This window comes from Uloborus diversus, chromosome 5 (genome assembly GCF_026930045.1).
Source record: "Uloborus diversus isolate 005 chromosome 5, Udiv.v.3.1, whole genome shotgun sequence".
NCBI classification, from domain to species: Eukaryota; Metazoa; Arthropoda; class Arachnida; order Araneae; family Uloboridae; genus Uloborus; species Uloborus diversus.
The window spans coordinates 118,948,616-118,967,910 of NC_072735.1; the positions used below are offsets into that span (position 1 = coordinate 118,948,616).

Consider the following 19,295-nt stretch of genomic DNA (forward strand, 5'->3'; position numbering starts at 1 on the left):
AAAGTGCAAGCGCACCAGAAAGCGGCCAAGAAAACGATCTAGCGGAGAAAACTAACATTCCACAAGAGTAGAAACAGCAGGGACAGGCCCAAGAACCTCGTGATCCATCTGATTTTCGTCTTCTAAACAATCCGTGTCTCCTCTTTGCCTCTTAAAGGCGTTCCAGTCGATCTTGGAGTCCGTGTTTTGAAAGGATATTTTTTTTTTATTACCAGAAGGTTGGTAACTAAATTTTGTAGCATTTTCGCCACGTTGGTGTTTATTTGAAGTATACAGTTTTTCATCACCATTTCAATTGATGTTTGTAGCTGGCTGATTTGGCTGATGAATTCAGCCCTAATTTTGGATTCGAATTTTTCCATTCTTTCTTGAATGGCTTTGTCCATAACATCGTTGGTTACAAATTTATTTTCCTCGCCCTTAGCAGTAATCTGAGCATAAGTGGTGTTGTTACTTTTTATTCTTCTTCTAGCTTCACTTAAACTTAAATGATTGATGCATTTGAATGCCATGATTTCAGCTTCTTTTATCCTCTTTGGGCATAAATTGAAATTAGCTGGATATGCATTTTCGCAATTGATACATTTTGGAGGGAAAGTACATATCTCTTTGTGTCTATCTCCGCAATTTATGCACTTACTTGCCTCTGTGCATTTGCTGGTGATATGGAAGAAAGAGAAACAGTTGCTGCATTGTCTTGGCTTGTCAATGAATAGAGATATTTTTTTTCTCATCATGAACAATTTTATATACTCAGGCACTTTGTGCCCTATGATTGTGATTAATATCATTTCTGTCGGTATCTGCCTCTGAGGGGTATTTTTCTGAAAGCGACGTGCTTCCAATATGATAATTTTTTTTTCTAATTCCAGTTCATATGTCAGGTCGGTTAGTCCTATGTCAATATTGATGTCCCTAAGGAGGAAGCGTGAGGTGTAGTTTTCAATGATTAGATGGGCTTGGACTTTTATATTAAGTATGGTGGTTATGGATGTGATTTCTTTAGCACATTCAAAGCTATCAGTGATAATCAAAAGGCTGTCAGTTCTGGTGAAGTTGATACTAGTTATCTCATTGGAGCGTTTGATTTTTGCCATTAATTCAGCCTTGATAAGCTTCGGTTTGTTACGGGGGATTTTTTCTGTGTCGATACCCGATAAAAATATGGGGAACTAGGTGACACCATTTTCAAATGCTGTTTTTACAATGTCCACATTTGGTACTTCTTTAGTGTATTTGTGGGGCTCCATGAGGATGGGAGAGCATGCATAAAAAAGGAGAAAGCAAGCAAAAAGCAAAAGGCACCTTACCTAGGAAACGAAAACATGAAGTGGCAAACCCCAGAGCAAGTAGAAAATTCATTCGTGAAAAACAGTCCTGTACTCGAGAACTACGAAGCCAATAGGAGAGAAAGACCAAGGCCGAGTAGAGTCTTATATACAATAGGCGGACATACAACGGGACCACCTCGCTCGGCAGCCAATCTACTAAACCTTAAATTTCTTAAAACGCAAAACTCGTGTTAAAAAAAGTTTCCTAATGTGCTTATCCGTCTATGTATGTATGTCCGTTTCTATGTGGCGTTCTACAGGCTAAACGCCTTGGCCAATTTTGGCAATTCTTACGTCAATCGATTTGTCTCAACCTTGGGAGTGTCACTAAACACATGACAGTAATCAAAAGTACAATTTCAAAAACCAGTTGCCATTTTGTCAGTTTGAGATCGGCGTACGCTGGGTATCGCACACTGTGTCGCACGCTACCTGCGTGCTACAAATACAGGTAGTTTTCGCTGCTTAAATTTTTACCCGACTGTGCGTACGCGACACAAAGGCGGGTAATGTGTTTATAAGTCTATGTATGTATGTTTGTTCCTATGTGGCGTTCTGCAGGCTAAACACCTTGGCCAATTTTGGTAATTCCTACGTCAATCGATTTATCTTAACCTTGGGAGTGTCCCTAAACACATGACAGTAATCAAAATTCACCATATCAACAACCAGTTGCCATATTTTGTCAGTTTGGGATCGGCACACGTTGGGTGTTGCACACTGTGTCGCACGCAGGTAGTGTGCGACGCAGGTAGTTTCCGCTGCCTGAAATTTTTTGTTTACTATAAGTCTACTAACTGGGATCTCATGGGGCCGTGGTAGCCCGATCGGTAGAGTGTCGGATTCGGGACCGGAGGGTCCTGAGTTCGAACCTCGATGGTCGTAGATCCACCGTCGTCATTAAAGGGGACTGGGCGACGCTAAATATGATCGTGGTCCCAATGTCCTCCAAGTGAAACGATAGATACCTCTGGGGGTGCTAGCACCAGGTAGCTATTTGCTCCTGGACTAGTTCTAAATTCTCATTAACTGTTCGATCCGGATCTGGTGCTGCCATCTATCGGTATGTAAAATAATGGAGGCAAGGCACTTAGTATGCAGTCCTCGACATAAATACAGTTGTAGTCAGGTGTGACTCTGAATAGGAATAGGGATCTCATTGGCCGAGTGGTCTAAGCGATTGCTTTTCCCACTTGAGGCGGTGGGTCAAGACACCCTCGCCCCGGATGTACTTTCCCCTCTCTCTGATGTAAATTCTGTCATGTGTTCTTTATATGTATTTTGAACTGTAGTAAAAAATATATTATGCGTAACGAAGGCAAGACACTCAGACTGTAGTCCTCCTCAAAATAAACCAGTGCAATAAGCACCAAAAGAAAGAGAGTCTGCTAATTCGATTTTCATTTCTAACATGTTGCATTTGTTTTTGCCTTGATTCAAGAGACTGAGTTTCGCGACGTGTACTTTCTTGAGAGGTTTTTTTTAGTTTCACGAGAAAGACTTGACTGACGACGTTTCAGATTTCGCGTCATCATGAGTTATACAGGCTGTTTATATAGCTGTGCTATGGTTGACTTAAGTTCGCGCATTTTTGCCGAAGGTCAAGCACATGTAGCTTTAAGCGGAGTTAGGTCCCTCGAGGGAGTAATTATCAGTAGTTTATTAGACCACAGCAAGTTACTTAATAAACTTCACGATGCAAACAAACTATCCCAATGAAATGACAAGGTTGCGAAATGTACCGTCTTATAATCATAATAACTAATAAATCAATGAAAATTAACTAAAAAGTGTAAAAATAAAAAATTATTAAATAAAAACAAAAAACCCGACTGCCCAATTAACCTTTGAAATTAGGGGAAGCTTGGTCTCATTTCGCCCCTCCCCCTACTTTTTGTTCTGAGAAATTTTTCTAAAAATTCTATGCACATTGATACAAAACTCATTAGTGCTACGAGTAGTAGTTACAAAAATGACCCAGCAGAATTCAGTAAAAGTATTCCACTTTTCCGACAGATTAAAATTTCTTACGTTACATATGTTGTACTGCAATGCTTGACGAATAAGGGGTAGTAACATGTTGAATCAGATTTAACACTGACACAAAAGAAATTAAATGACATAAATGTGCATTATAATAGAGTTGAACCAAATACCATGTTTGAAAATATAACTTGTATCCACATTTTATTGAATGTGTCCTTACCTTTTATGATTCAGTTCTTCCAAACATTTTTATTTAGCAAGCTCTAACGTTAGCAGTCCCCTTTAAGAACGAAGTTAAAAGCAGAAACTGAAATTGGAAAGCACATTTTTTCAGTAATATTTGGGCCCATTAAAAATTCTGAGGGGAAGTTCAAGCTCTCGAGGGATGGCCTGGCCCGCCGGGACATGTCCAGATGCGCTCATCACCAAAGTGCCCCCACTAGAAAAGAGGGTAAAATATATTTTTTTTAGTAATTTACAAAAAAAAAAAAAAAAAGTTCCTCCTCGGGTAGCCATATAACCTCGACAGGGGCGCCACCAAAATTTTGCAATAACGTCGCAAATAATTGGGTACTTAAATAATGAAACCTTTCAATGTTTCGCAGCGCCCCTAAATGGCAAAATCTTGCATTAGAGGATCGGCTCTGTATCACTGTATTCAAAAGAATGTTCTGCAGCAAAACTACTACTGTGAGCGCTATTGGACGTATTAATGTATTAGGGACGTATTTTAGTAAGGCTCCAGGTAATGATTCCCAAAATGTGCATCTCTTCGGCGAGCCACGAAGCCTCTACTGGCGCCCGCAATTAATGATTTAATAATAATGAAATGTTTCATTACTCGCGCCTCCCGATGATGGCGAAATCGTGCTAATCGGTTTTCTATCACTGTATGACTGTATTCAAAAGAATGTTAAAGAATTTTCCTGGCAAAACCTCAGTCCACATCTGTGAGCGTTTTGGGATATATCACGCATTCGGGGCATAACTCAGTAGGGGTCCGGACCGGACAGAAGGTTCAAAACTAAAAGATCCGCGGATATAGACTATCCACATACTCGTCCAAAAGGTCCGACGGACAGAAGGTCCAGCGGACATAAATTCCACGGATTGCAGGTCCCAATCATTGAACTAGAAAGTCTCGATTTTGGACATCTAGGATATTAGGTCAAGTTCTCTGAGCAAGCTGGGCATAAATTCCGGATATTGAAGTTTAACTTGTCTCAAACTAAATTTGTTAAATTTTAAATGGAAATAAAATTGATTTAATGACATCCAACAGGCAATCATCCCCAAAATGTGGGCCTCCCCGGGAGAGCCGTAGTCATCTACGGGGGGCACAGTGGGATATTGCAGTCGCGTAGGAAGTAATTATTATTAATGACGTTTTAAATAATTATACATTTTTGGCGGTACAGTTTTTGACCTTTTGCAGCCCGAACTTGGATCGCGCACAGTGCCCCCCATCAGCCCAGGACTTAATATAATATTTTTTCAAAAACATTCCATATTATTAAAGAGAAGAAACGAACGCTCCTGGGAAAACGAAGTAATTTTAATAGGAAAAAAATTATAAATGTTGTGAAAAAATCTTAATTTTTTTAAAGAAGAACCTTAAAATTCAATTATTTGATAGTTACAGATTATTACTCAGTTAGTCACGTCCCACAACTCCTGTTTTTTTTCATTCCCCTCCCACCTCTGCCCCCTCTTTTCCTGGACGGTCCAAAAATAAGAAAATCCTCAAAATGTTACGCTTTGGAAGCCCCCTACCTCAATCAACATCATTAAAGAGCGTCTCAAATTTTGTTTCCAGGGGTTTAATTTTGCAACATTTCTAGGGGAAGAACTATCAAACACTTCCCCTCCTAAAAACATCAAAAATCGTTTCAGACTGCTTTTTTGGAGCTGCAATTTTGAAACATTGCAGAGCCCCTAACGTTACCAAATATGGTGTACAGTCGCTTCGCTTCCTAGGACCTCCATTTCGAAAAACTTCCGCGGACAAAGGCCTCATCGCGCCTCGAACCCTTCCTTCTAATAGCATCCAAATCGTCAAAAATTAGATTTAAAAAAATGACTATTTGTTGAGGTCCTCTTTAAATTTGCAGTCCTCTTTAAAGCCGATGTTAACGTATGAAATCCTGAAAATGAAAAAAAAAATTGGGGTAAGGGTGATCGATTTCATTGTATTTTGAAAAAAAAAAAAAAAAAAAAAGAAAAAAAAACAAATTAATCGAAAACAGCGCCTAAGTGATCATCCCTTACTTTAACGTCAACACATATCGCCTATAATCGCGTTTTTAAGACTTCAGTTTCTTAAAATTTCCTCAGAAGGCTCCCTGGAACTTTACACCATCTAAACCTCAGAGACCGTCTAAAACTGCGTTCTTAGGAATTAAATTCAAAAAAATTCTCCGAGGGAGAACGTTCTTCCCCAGATCCCAAAACAGGCAAATTTTAATCAGAACTTTGATTTCTGATACTTTTTCAGCAACATATCGTATAGGTTGTGCTATTGATTTTGATTCTACCGAATTTATTTTAATTATCATGTTAAATTTAAATTAAATTAAAAAATAGTGTTAAATTTTTAAGATAACCAATATCATCAGACTCAGGCCATCACAGATTATATATTGCGACTGTAGGGAATCGCTTCTTCTTTTATGGTTCCTTAGAATCATGGGGTAATGTTCCTTTTTCTGCGGAAACAGCTGTAATTCGTAAAATCAAAACTCTGCATGTCGACTGATGAAACAGCAATAATCTCGATATTTTTTTCATGTAACGGCTCTAAATTTATTTTTATTTCTCTAAAATAATTTTTCAACACATCAAGATGTATGATTTAACATTAATTTATGCAAAATTACCTACTTTAAATAGACATTAACTGATTCTTATGATGATAAAATTTGTATGTAATCTAAAAGTAAAAAAATAAAGTGATTTTGAAGTTCTATTAATATGTACCAATCACTGGATCACAAGATGTCATACACTGAGGTATTAGGTACCAATTACAAAAAACTTTGGTAACTTTTTATACACATAATAGTCTCATACACTAATTAGTCTCATTCCCATGCTTCGTCTTTTGATTTGAACAATATATTGTTCATTTTCGAACAGCTGAAAAAAAATAGTTGCAAGGGGGGGGGGATGATTTGTAATCTAGAGGGAAATTTACATCTAATATGTGGCTTCACTGGAAAAGAATTACAAAGGTTTAGCCTGTACAAAATGATAAGTTATTTACAAAAAAAATAAGGTAACAATCCATCACCAAAAAGTATTTAATATCAGCTGTTACAGAAAAAAATAAAACTTTACAGCTATAAATCACTGGCAACAAAATGTTGCAGCCAAAAAAAAAAAAAAAAAAATCGAAAATACTGCAAAGATTCAGAAACATTTAGTTTTTTGTTCTATAAGTAAAAGCGCGGAGGGGGGGGGGGGTATTGGAAAAGGTACTTTTTCTCATCATTTCTTTTACAAAATGGAAAAAAATTTACTATGCAAAGTTGTTTTAATAAAATAATTTCAGAAGGTTTAGCTTCTAAAATTTGCGAAATGAATAAACTAAAAAATAATAAATAGCGCAACAGATGCATAGCTACTATTCATTTTAATATCTCGCATTTATTTTTTCGACTAAAGAATCATAACTTTTAAGCGTTTATCAAAAACTTAGTCTTTAAAATACTTCTCGGATTTGATATCAGCGTGGGTAATATTAAATCAACTGCATCGACTGCTTTTCAACAGCTGCTTAAGTTCCCGAAGTATTACCGATAACTGCTAAAGAAATCAAAGGTATTTTTATTTAACATCTGTGAGATAGTTAACTGTACTCCTCTAATGGGAGGGAATTGTTAGGTCTTGATGAGAACGAAGGTAAGCGAAAGTATTGTGTTATACATACAGTGTAACTTCGATTTAACGATACCCGATATAACAATTTCACCAATTTAATGATACATTTCTTTGGTTGAGATTTGACTTCACTATCTATGCTCCTCGAATGTCTATGCTCCTCGATTTAACGATATCCTTGATTTAGCGATTCTCAACTCCATAGCTCGAATACGATACCTTGTGGTGATTAACAATACTAAAGAAAAAGGTAAAACATTCCGTTCTACGTTTTCTTTGGAGAAAATTACAGGCTTCAGAGAGTTTGTGGTGTAACGTAATTTGAGAGGAATATAAAAGAAAGTTTCCCACAAGCACGATGAAATATTACTGTCATTCATTAAGCTTCAAAGCAAGTTATAAGTTACGGCATCTGTTTGTTTTACCTTTTTAATCCGCCATTAGACAGTGGCTGCAGCGCCCCCTATAGTTTATTGGAGTTGCAAATAACTTTTTCAAGTCCTTTGACAAACGTTAAATCATGGTTATACCGTATTTTTTAATTTAGAATAGATATGCTAAAACATGAGGCAGCGGATGACCAAGTTTTATTTTTTTCTGCAGCCGTAAAATGTTTTAGATATTTTCTAGTTTTAAAATACGTTGATTACTGATTATCAGGGCCAAGATACTGATGATTATAATCTTTTTTTTTTTTGTATTAGGGGTATTAAAACACTAAAAAACTTCATTGCGTAGTTTTTTTTTAATACTTCTCAGTCTTTTTTTTTTCGCTTAATAAGATGCAAAAAATATGTCGCAGGGATTTTTAAATGCACGTGAAATTTTTCTCGGACATAGGGCCTATAGGAGTGAGTCCTATACTCTGGTTTTATGCCGAAAAATCAGTGAAAAAATTGTAAAACAACCGTTAGAAGAAAAATAGATTGGTTTTAATGATTTAAAATATATTGTTGGCGGGAATTCCCCCATAAGTCTCCCAACTTGCTTCAAATGTTCATGTTTTTGAACTTTGCACCTTTTTAGTCCCTCAGAAGAGTGTTAATGGCTAATCAAATGCTCCCCAAGTAAATACAGAGACTGAAATTGTCGAAAAATGGAAAAGAAGGGGGGGGGGGATGCCATTTTTAAAAACTAGGCGTGATGGGGGAAAACGGTGGTCATATTTTTATTCAGGGGGTCATTTTACGACAAAAGAATCAACAAGAATTATATCAGATGCATTTTGAAAGGTTTTGTATTAATTATTATTATTATTACTAGCATTCCCGTACCCGGCATTGCTCGGGTAATGGAATTTGCAGGGTTAACAGTGCTTGGTGCACCTAGTTTCGAAAATCCTCTATAATAATTACTTATTTCCTATAAATTTTTCTAATTTTGGGAGGATCACGGGGTCCCTGGACTCCTTATATATATATGCCCTTGTCCTTAACCGATCTTTAACTATTATTAAAGATCCTTTTAAAGTATTGATTATCTTTGCAAACACAGGTCATCCACGTTTTATTGTTATACCTATGTTTAAGCAAGAATTTATTTGTATACAAAATATTTAGTTTTTTTTTTTTCTGGTGCTAAAATTATTAAGCTGCTTGATGAACTGACTTTCGAGCAAGCTACATAAAATTGGTCGTGTGAAAAAAGTCCTCTCTTAAACCAATCCCTGCTACTTTTAATGTCTGTCCTTGTGACTTATTAACGGTTATTGCAAAGCAAACTTTTACAGGAAACTGCACTCTTATAAATTCAAAAGGATAGCCCACCTGTGATAATGTTCTTAAAAACTTCGTTTCTAGTTTTAAAAAAATGAAAGCAAAAGACAGAAACATTATTATTTGACTTGAGAAAAGCCTCGAGAATCACGTGAGAAACAAAAACAATATCAAATTTAAAATTCGCTATCGAGCAAAAGTTGAGAAGAAGTACTGAATAATGATTTGAATGGAGGAAAGCCTCCAAAAATAAGGGATTTAAATTTCAATGACAGGTTTTAATTTCACAGAAATTAAGGGGTTTTAATTAATTTCTCCTGAACTAATTGATATTTCGAAAAATCCTTTCTTAGTGGTTACTTTCGTAATCATGTGGACATGCCTGCCAAATTTCAAGTCCGAGGCTTCAGCGATATTGACTGTGCGTTGATATATATATATATATATATATATATATATATATATATATATATATATATATATGTTATCTCAGGACATTGATTTTTTATATATTAAGATTAATATTATTAGTATTATTATTTTATTTATTTATTTATTTATTTTTTTGCCGCTTCATAAGTGTGATTAAACGCTCAGATAGTTTTCTTCTACTTAGAACGCGATTCAGTCAGTGGATAAATAGCACCCCTGCAACACCGGCGGGCGACTCAAGAGGGAGCCCGCTCCAGAAAAAATAAAGAGGTTTAATTGAAAAAAATGTTCTGATTTATTTTTGTCTAATGAAATGTCGCATCTAGGCTTTCTGAATGAAATCTTTTAAAAACTTAATGAATGCTTTCATTTCATGTTTTTTTTTTCTTTTTTTTTTCTCGAGATACTCACACATTTTTATTTTAAGTTTAAATATACTAGTATAGATTTTATTTCATTTTTAAAATTTTATATCTCAAATTTAACACATAAATGCATTTTTAATTTCCTAAACACTCTACAACATAATATGATATACATTACTAACTATGGGCAAAAATAAGCTTATGACCCTCAGAGTTTCTAAAAACCTGTAAAACTTTTAGTTTTGGAACAGAGGTGAAAGGAATTTACGGCTACACAATATGTTAGGTCTAATTTAAATTCCCCTCTGCTAGTATAAAGATAGAGCCAAATTTTTAAATAGACATAGAACTGTCTAGAACTGCAAAGATTCAGAGGCAGGAAAAATTTACGCTTCATCGATTTTTAGAATCTTTGCAAAAAAAATATCAGTGAATTCTTATTTTCTATAAGGAATTTTTTCTTCCTTTCTAATAAAAAACATAATTTTTACCCATTTCATAAAACTATTTTAATAGCAATCGTGGATAAAGCAATTGAAGGTACAGATTTCAGGCCTGTCAATGGAAGCATAAAGCTAAATTTGAACTCTGCGTAAGAGCCTGTAGCAGCAGAGGTTATCAAGCGTCGAAAGAGACCCAGATTTAATGTACTCTAAATCATGAATTTCTACTCTTTTTTAAAAAAGGAACTGTTGTTATTTTCTGCTTGAAAAACACATTTTTTAATGTACATATTTTTAAATTCTTATTTAAACTTTTTCGATGTTCGATTATCCAAGTTCCCTAAGTAAACGCTTCTATATAAGGGAAAGAAAAGGAAAAGCATGGTATTATTGAATGAGTTCAGCTTTTTCTCGAGAAAGACATATAATGGTGAGAATTTTAGCAATTCATACTTCATTAAAATTATGTAATTGTTGTTGTTATTATTGGAGCACACTATTTCAAAACTGTGCAAGTATAAGGAAAATTTAAACTCTCTGCACACCTTTTCCTAACTTTTAAGAAAATGAGTAAATTAGACATTTTCTATCTCAAGAAAAAGAGAGAAAGAGAGAGAAAAGGAATTCTGGTTATGGTCGTGTCCAAGCAAAAAAAAAAGGAAAAAATGGCATGATACGGTCATGCGGTCTGTATAGGCCAGGGGTGCCCACAGGGGGCGGGGGGATTATGGTGCAAATTGCGCTATCAAAATTTTTGGGCGGGATTTTAAAAGTTATTTATTTAAATTTATTTATTAATATATTTAAATTTATGTATTGATTTATTTTTAATTTTTTTATAAATTTTATTTTATTCTGTTTATATTTTAATTTATTCATTTATTTAGTTTGTGTGTGTACTGTGTATATGTTTTTGGCGAGGCATACAACTTTTCTTTTAAAATAATATAAATAAAAGTTTATAAACAAATTTAAAAAAAAAAATAAATTAACAAATTTTTAAAAAAATAATTTATAAAAAAAATTAAAATAATAATTCATAAAAAAATATTAAAAAAATTAACAAAGTTTAAAAAATTAACTAAAAAAATAAAAAATAAAAAAGGGAAAGAGGGTTGAAAAAACTTTAGGAGGGAATTTGCGCCACTGAATTGGGGGGGGGGATGAGCACCCCTGTGTATAGGAGTTCTAGGTTTCACACGACCTGTGCAGCGTGCAGCCTATATTTCAATCAAAGAATTTCATATCAAAGAAAGCTTGCTCTCCCTTCTTTAAAAAAGAAAGAAAAAAACCATACACACATTTGTTTCACTTTCAGATTACTTAGCAATGACTGCCACAATAATTCCAGTTCTGGCTGCTATGTACTTGGGCAGCACATTCAATCTCATCAAATATCAGAAAGGCAACGTAGATGTTTACAGTGAAAGTACATTACAAGGAAACATTCAAGTAAGTTCGGCTAAATACTTCTCTGACTTATTTTATAATCAGTGAAATCAAACGTTTAAATTTCATTTCTTGAACTAGTAGAAATTTTAAAAAATAAAGTTTTTTTTAGCTGGTTAACTTCAGTTGTTTGACCGCAACTGCGATTCTTACTTTACGGATTATCGTGCTCTAACTGTTGAAGTATACCAAATAGTCTAGGTAGTTACAAAAATAAAAAAAAGTCGAGCGAATTCTCATATAAGCCACTGCTCGTAAAAATCCATGATTAAACACTTAAAAAGAAGTGAAAAAGTTAAACAACTGCTCGTATTAAAAAATAATCACTAAATGCATAAACATACAGGATGTTCAAAAGAGTGTTACAGTATCATATAGTCTACCAGTATCCTATCTGGCAAATAACAGAGGAAAGTTTCCCGCTAAAAGTGAGCAACCTCCCAAAAATTAACCTGAAATCTTTCTGGAAAATACAGAAACCTTCCTAATAAAAGCCAGTCCCTTTTCTGGAATAAATGAGGAACCTTATAAGAAAACTTAAAAATTGTTATTGTAATAACCTGACACTTTCTTGATTTACCAGGAAAACTCATAAAGCAGCTTAAGAAAAAAGCCGAAGCTAAAGCAGAATTAAAAGCAAATGCCGAGCAGCTTATTTGCATGCAATTCTTGCAACGGTGCACTGACAAAGACTGCATCAGTTCGCCTTCGCTTAAGGCTCTACCAATCTTGAAGGCTGTAGCAGAGCTGAAGACGAAAACCTAATAAAGAAGCTAAATATATCTTCACACTGGCTGCTAAAAACATTTTTTACAGGAGTGAAAGTCTCCATTCAGGCAAATCGTAGCTTTTTAGAGTAGCTTGAGCAATGAATGAAGACTTGAGCAGAATTCCAATTTTAGAAATCTATAAAATTATTAGCACTAGTATTTTGTACAAAGGATTAAAAGTATTTTTATTGATATCTGTCATTATTAATAAAAAAAGTATGAGAATTTTAATGATTTAAGTTTTTTTTGGGAGGGGGGAGTATTAAAATGAAAAAGTGCAGCAATCCAGTTAACGATTACGTCTATCTAGGGTACAAACAAATCATTTTCTGGTTATTTTCCTTTTTGTAATTGTACAATGGAAGCTACTTTTCCCAACTCTTCTAAGAAATAAACTTTTGAAAGCTTGCTTTTGGATACAAATTACAAACTGTTCATTCACTGGTCGCATTGTACTATTCTAAGCTTTTACCTTTATTTTTCAATATGTATTACACATAATATGTTTGCGGGACCTCTCGCTGGAATTCTGAAATATTTTTAGCTACCACAATGTGAAGATATACTTATTATCTCCTTTATGAAGTACGAACTGTTGGAACCATGAGAAAGTGTTCGCAAAATCGAGAGTTCATGAGATCGAATAGCATTATTTCAATAGATGGACTTTTGGGACTGGTAAACTGTTAAAAATTCGTGAGTGTTCGTAAAGTAGAGGTTCGTGCAATCGAGCCAGGGTCAGATTAAGGCCCATGGGACACAGGCCAGGGTACCAAAACGAGGGGAGCGCCAAATCTATTGGTAAAGTTTTTAAAATTGGAGTAATTTTATATGGCATTACAGAAAGATGTAAATATTAAATATAATTCCCCCCCCCTAAAATGTTAACCATTTTTGCGAATTCCAAAACCAAAATATTTTATCACTTCACTAGTTTTAGTGGGAGGGGGAGGGGGTTTGGTACGAAATAAAGTTCGTTCCTAGTGTCTCAAAAGTCTTAGTCGGACCATAAATCGAGCGGCAACTGTATTTTGCGGTCAGCTCTCTGTTTTGGTTATTCCAGTTTGGTAATCCTAAAACAAGCATCAAAGCGAAGAGGTGAGTTGTTGATTAAAAAAAAAAAAAAAAAGAGAAGAAGCAAAATGTGCTGTCACAGAACTGAAAAACTTTCCAAAAAGAAACTTGTTTTTTGGAGAAAAAAGGTGGAAACCCATTAAATTCTGGAATACTGCTGGAAATAACCCGACTTTTTTTTTTTTTTTTGTCGGTGACAAAGCACTGACACGTTGATTACAAGGTACACCGAGAGATTAGCAGATTGGTACGTGCAAAATTTTCCCATGAGCGCTAGTTAGCAGCACGGGCAATATACTGATTGGTATACACTGTTAAAAATTTTCCGGAAAATTTACGGTAATTGTTACTGGCATCCATGTTGCCAGTAACTATTACCGTAAAAATCAAATGATACTGTAAAATTTTACGGTTTCCTCGGTAGGCCACAGCAACCAGTTGGCGCTGGGATCGCTTATTTCTCCGGTATAAATTACCGTAAAAATCAGCGATGCGTCGGCGATGCAATTTTACAGTAACAATTACCAGAAAATCTTCCTGAATTTTTAACAGTGTAGCATTTATTTCGAACAGGTCCCAAAGTTATGCGGAATCCGATTAAATTATAGGTTATCCTGCGGCTATTCTGAAGCAAGTCACATCGTGTTTGTATTGTCTTGTCAAGCATAAAAGGACTAAGGACACAAGAAAGTCGGTCATTAGGTTATAACCTAATAAACAAACAGCATAACCTGATAGACCAACAATCTAATATACCAACTTTTAACAGAGGTTAAAACTTGGGTAAGGTTCTAGAAACTAGATAATACACAGAGATGAAGGTTTACCGTTTAACAATAAGCAAATTAGCGTTCAGATTCTAATTTTGGGCGAGTATGAATGGTAGAAAACTAGCAGTGCAAACATTCTTTCAAACAAGTTTTAAAACAAACAAATATTCAATCATGATGGCTAGAAAAAAAAAACGAAATTTTTAAGTTTCAATACTAGTTTGTTTTCACAAAAACGTTAGAAAGTAAATTCATAGACTTTTTTTTTTCTTTGCAACTTGTATAAAAATGGTCAGTGGAAAATAAATTAATATATTTCTTTTCTAGTCTATTAACAGAAGTTTCACCCGATCCCAATACAAATTAGTTGAAACATCAAATGAAGCAAGAGAGTTTTTAGATGTAAGTGGGGCCCTTTCTTTGCGCATAAAAAAGGGAGAAATCAAGCTCGAAGTTCCTGGTACTTATCTTGCAGAAACAGCAAACAGACAGAAATTTGTTGAACTTCTCATCCGAGTTCAGCATGAGACGGTAAGGTTTATATTTTAACTTTAGTGATAAAAGTAAAAGGAATTTGTTTCGCGATTTTTTTCATTCTAAAACTAACTAATTCTTCGATGCCGTGATTTCTTTTACACGAAAATCTAATATACTACAGTTGAAATTGCACCAAATATGTTTATGGAAAAGGTACTGTATGTAATCAAAAGTACGTTAAAAGAAACTTGTCATAAACTATAAATGTATATATTTATGCACTAGCAAAATTCATCTCAACAATAATAAGAGGCTGTCAATATATAAATGATGTCATACTTCTTTTCAGCATTTTTGACTCCCATCTCCTCTTGGTGACAAAGTATTACACTTCACCTTATCCTCTCCCCCTTTGTCACATGGCATGCGATTTTTCATAAATTCTAATGGAAAAAAAAAACCTCAATGTTACTGTTCTCGCTTCTCCTTCCCTCCCTAGTCTTAAACTGCCACTTTTCACGAACTCCTCTCCCTGTGAGTGGTGTTCGTGACGTTCAAGTGACGTTCTTTGTAGACAGATCCTAAAATACATAGCTGTCTCTGCCGGAAAATTTATTTTAAAGCGAATTGAAAATGGTGTGATTATCATACAAGGAACAAGTACCCTTTCTTCACTATCATTGCTGATGTAATAATCAGTACCATTTTTTCATTCTTTTTCCGTGAATGTATTTTCAAATACGGATACATTTGTCCTTTACAGCATTTACCCGTGAGTAAAATTTCAAAACTTTACCTCAAAAATCATTCAATATATGAAAGCCTATTGCAGATAACTGCATTTCATATCTGACTGAAAATGATATGATTATACAGGAAAAGAGTGCTAAAAGTTTAATCCTAATGCTCTGCTAGTTTGATAATCAAGATATTTTTTCCCCCAATGAGTGTATTTTCAACTTCTATGACACTTTACCTTTTCAACATTTACCTTTCTACGTCATGAAATTAGTGTTTATAGTGAAGGAGCAGCAAGTAGGTGACCAAAATTTCTCCTAACAAAGAACAACAACAACTGGCTCAACTGTAAAGAGAGGTTGTCCCTGGTCATCCCCACTTCCCCGATTTAAGCACGAGTCTGAAGGGGAGGAAATTTCTCCAACCTCATGTAGTTATCAGGAACGCCCCGAGCTGAAATTTTTTGGGAGGGCTGAAATTCTTCATTTTCCGAATGGAGCTCCAAATTTTGCCGAATGATGATAATTTTGCCTTAAGAACTCCAAATTTCGTCGAATGATGATAATTTTGCCAAATGGAACACCAAATTTTGCAGAGTAAAACTCCAATTTTTCCCGAATGGAACTTCAAATTCCGCCGAATGATGATAGTTTTGCCAAAAAGAACTCCAAATTTTGGGAATGATATTAATTTTGTCGAACTGTCAAAGAAAATTTGTCGAATATAAAATTTTTTGGAAGTTCACGGTGACTTCCCGTAATCTCTAATTGGAGTGCCTTTGATGATGAACTGCTGAGTGACCAATCACAGGGCTTTAGACCCACAAATTTAACAAGAACTTATATACTTGATGAGTCTTTATAATCTCGAGGATTGAACTCGGGATCCTCCGATCACGAATTCGCTACAGTAACCACTAGGTCCTCTCGGCCTTTTCTGTACACGTATAAGTGTTTATTGTGTATTTCATGTGTCATATGCTACCAGTAATTACTAATGCCCATTTCCGCTTGCTGCAGGTAACAGAAACAATTCCTTCTCATTTAAAGCCAAATACTGGTTGGATGGACAAAGCACCAGACAAAGTGGGCACGCATTTCGTTAGAAGCATTACGTATGGTGGTGAACTGATAGCTTCCTTGCGATTGAAAGCCAATAATAGAGAAGAGAGGGAAAAAATCAAAGCGGCAGTTGCGACTAATCTACAACTTACAGGAACTTTCGACCTTAATGCCAATGGTAAAATTTTTAAAATTATGTCTCGAAATTTTAGGTTTTCTTTCGTTTCTCTCTTTGGTTTAACCTGAGAAGTTTTTATGTACAGACGCTACTGTTAACTGCATCAATATCTCCAATGAATCAGAAATTCTTTATTCAGACATTGTTTCTTCAGGCTCTGCTCACGTGACTTAATTGTTTTCCATCGACGTCACCCACTTGCAGTCTTGTAGCGCTTTGTCTCTTTTTTTACTACAACCTACATTGGTATTTTGAAAAAACCTATGAAATATTCTTCAACTTGTGTACTTTAGAAATGTGACTGATATTTATTTGGTAACTCTCTCTCTTTTCGCGAATAGTAGCTTGCACTATATTTAGGGTTTTCGTCTAGAAATCTTAGAATGAAAACGGAATAAAACTAATTCCAAATGTCACAAATTAAAATGCCTCATCAAATCCATAAAAAAAGTTTTCTCACTTACATACTTATGTATTTATTTTTTTGTGTGCATAAAAACATTTAGACGAGTCATACTAGTAAGCAAATTATTGGTACTTCATTTCTTTTCTAAAGGAAGCTTCGACAAATTGAGAAGGGATTTGGCAGGAATGTACAAGGAAGAGATTAAAGTAATGGCGACTCAGAAACCTGCAAGTCCGCCTCAGACTGTGGAAGCTCTTATGAAGCTGGTTGAGAACTACCCGAACGAAATCCAGAAGATTGGAAATGGTAAAGGAAAGGCCCTCAAAGCAGAACTCTATCCCATTGCCTCTTTGAAAAAAGATTTTCCAAATTACTTACCCAATAGGTATATAATTTTAGTAAAAAGTTTAAGAGTAATTCCATTTCTAATATTTTGATGTTTCGTTTAATTGCAGATGTTAGATGTAAATGATGTTAATAAGTAGCCGATAATACGATGGGGTCGTTTCCAATATCTTAAAAGTATTTTTTCTGAAAGAACATGCTTGAAAACATAGGATTTAACCATTTTTTAGCCTACTTTCCCAGTAAAAATCAGAGAAAGAAGAAAAAAGCATGAAAGAAGGCTTAATACATCTTAAAAATATCCCGAAAAACAAAAAAAAGTCAAAAATAAATAAAATAGTTAGATAAATATTGAAAAATTAAAAATTGGAAAGTAGGGTATTGAGATGGGGAAAAATGTCTGTCGGTCTGTCTGTCTGTCGGTCTGTCTGTCTGTCGGTCTGTCTGTCTGTCGGTCTGTCTGTCTGTCTGTCGGTCTGTCTGTCTGTCCCCCCCTAATAACTTTTGAATGAATAGTCCGATTCGAACAAATTTTTTTTTGTTAGAAAGATCTCGGCGAGGACATCTCATTCCCATAATTCATTTTTTGATTTGAACAATTTTTCGTTCAATTTTGAACAGTTCAAAAAAACTTAACATTAGCGCCTACGGGGAAATTCAAATCAAAAATAAATCTTGAACTTAGAAGCGAAGTGGCTTCAAACAAACTTTGTAGGGAAAAACTTTTGATAAAAAACATGTATCGAAAATATCTTTTTGATTTGAACAAGTTTTCGTTCAATTTTGAACAGTTCAAATCCCTTAACATTAGCGCCTAAGGGGAAACTGAAAGTCAGTATAGATTCCGAACTTAAAGGCGGATTTACTTCAAACAAACTTTGTTGGAAATAGCTCTTGACGATCTACTCCCGACTCCGACTCCGAGAATTTAGGGGCACCTGACACCGACTCTGACTCCTGTTCCCGACAATTAATCGGACTCCGACTCCCCGACTTCGACTCTGACTTCGTAGCTTTGGCAAACATTTATACACGGAGGACAAATGACTGACTCCGATTCTTGGATATTCGACTCCGACTCTTTTATCCCAAAATGAGATTGACTCCGACTCCGACTCCGCTGCTGTGGTTTTAACTGTGAAATAATTATTGTTGATATGATTTGTTTTTATTTTCACGCTAAAGTTTTAATTTAGGTATTTAGTTTTCGGTAAATAAACTCAAAAAATATGCGCAGACGATTTTTTTTTTTTTTGACAATGAAAATTGTTTCTTTAAGTTGACATTTTATTGTTTTTTTTTTTTATTTTGGTAAGTGCATTAATTCGTTTAAAAAATTATTTTTGGCAACAGGGGAAAAAGAAACGATTTTTTTTTTATGATGTATTTATTTCAATGAACTTAATATTATTATTTTTTCGTTTTGAAAGCTGTTAAAAAAATTTTTTAATGGAAGGAAGTGTATTAGCTGCTTTGTTTAAAAGGTGCTGCTATTTTATTTGTTCGTTTTTTTGAAGAAAAGTAAGGAATATTTTATTTCTAGAAATCAGCTTAAAATATTAAAAAAAATATGTTTGAAAAAATTTGCGATTTTAGCTATTTTTGAGAATATTGATCAGGTACTAGAAAGTAGTATGGGTATACGGAAAAGTAGGCTCGTCTAGTTCTAGACGGAACTTCTTGTTAAATAATTTGTTTAAGTTTAATATTTTTAAAAAAATTACTTAAATCGGTGGTCTTTCATTGTTTACATTTCTTACCGATGACATCACAAATGATGAAATGCCATTCTGTATTGCCATTCACAGAGCAAAATATTTAATTCTCATCTTTACTGACGTGTATTGGCAACGATATGGTTGATAGCAAGCGTAGA

General features: G+C 34.8%; 1 protein-coding gene across 1 annotated transcript in view; it reads left to right on the plus strand.

Annotated features, from left to right (window-relative positions):
- Positions 1-7,174: 7,174 nt before the first annotated feature.
- Positions 7,175-19,295, plus strand: part of LOC129222549 (uncharacterized) — a 44,778-nt gene continuing 32,657 nt past the window's right edge. The window contains exons 1-5 of the mRNA XM_054857062.1: positions 7,175-7,217; positions 11,470-11,603; positions 14,542-14,745; positions 16,449-16,668; positions 17,225-17,459. Of these exons, the coding sequence (XP_054713037.1) occupies positions 11,481-11,603; positions 14,542-14,745; positions 16,449-16,668; positions 17,225-17,459 (782 nt within the window). The 5' untranslated portion in view covers positions 7,175-7,217; positions 11,470-11,480. The remainder of the gene's footprint in view (positions 7,218-11,469; positions 11,604-14,541; positions 14,746-16,448; positions 16,669-17,224; positions 17,460-19,295) is intronic.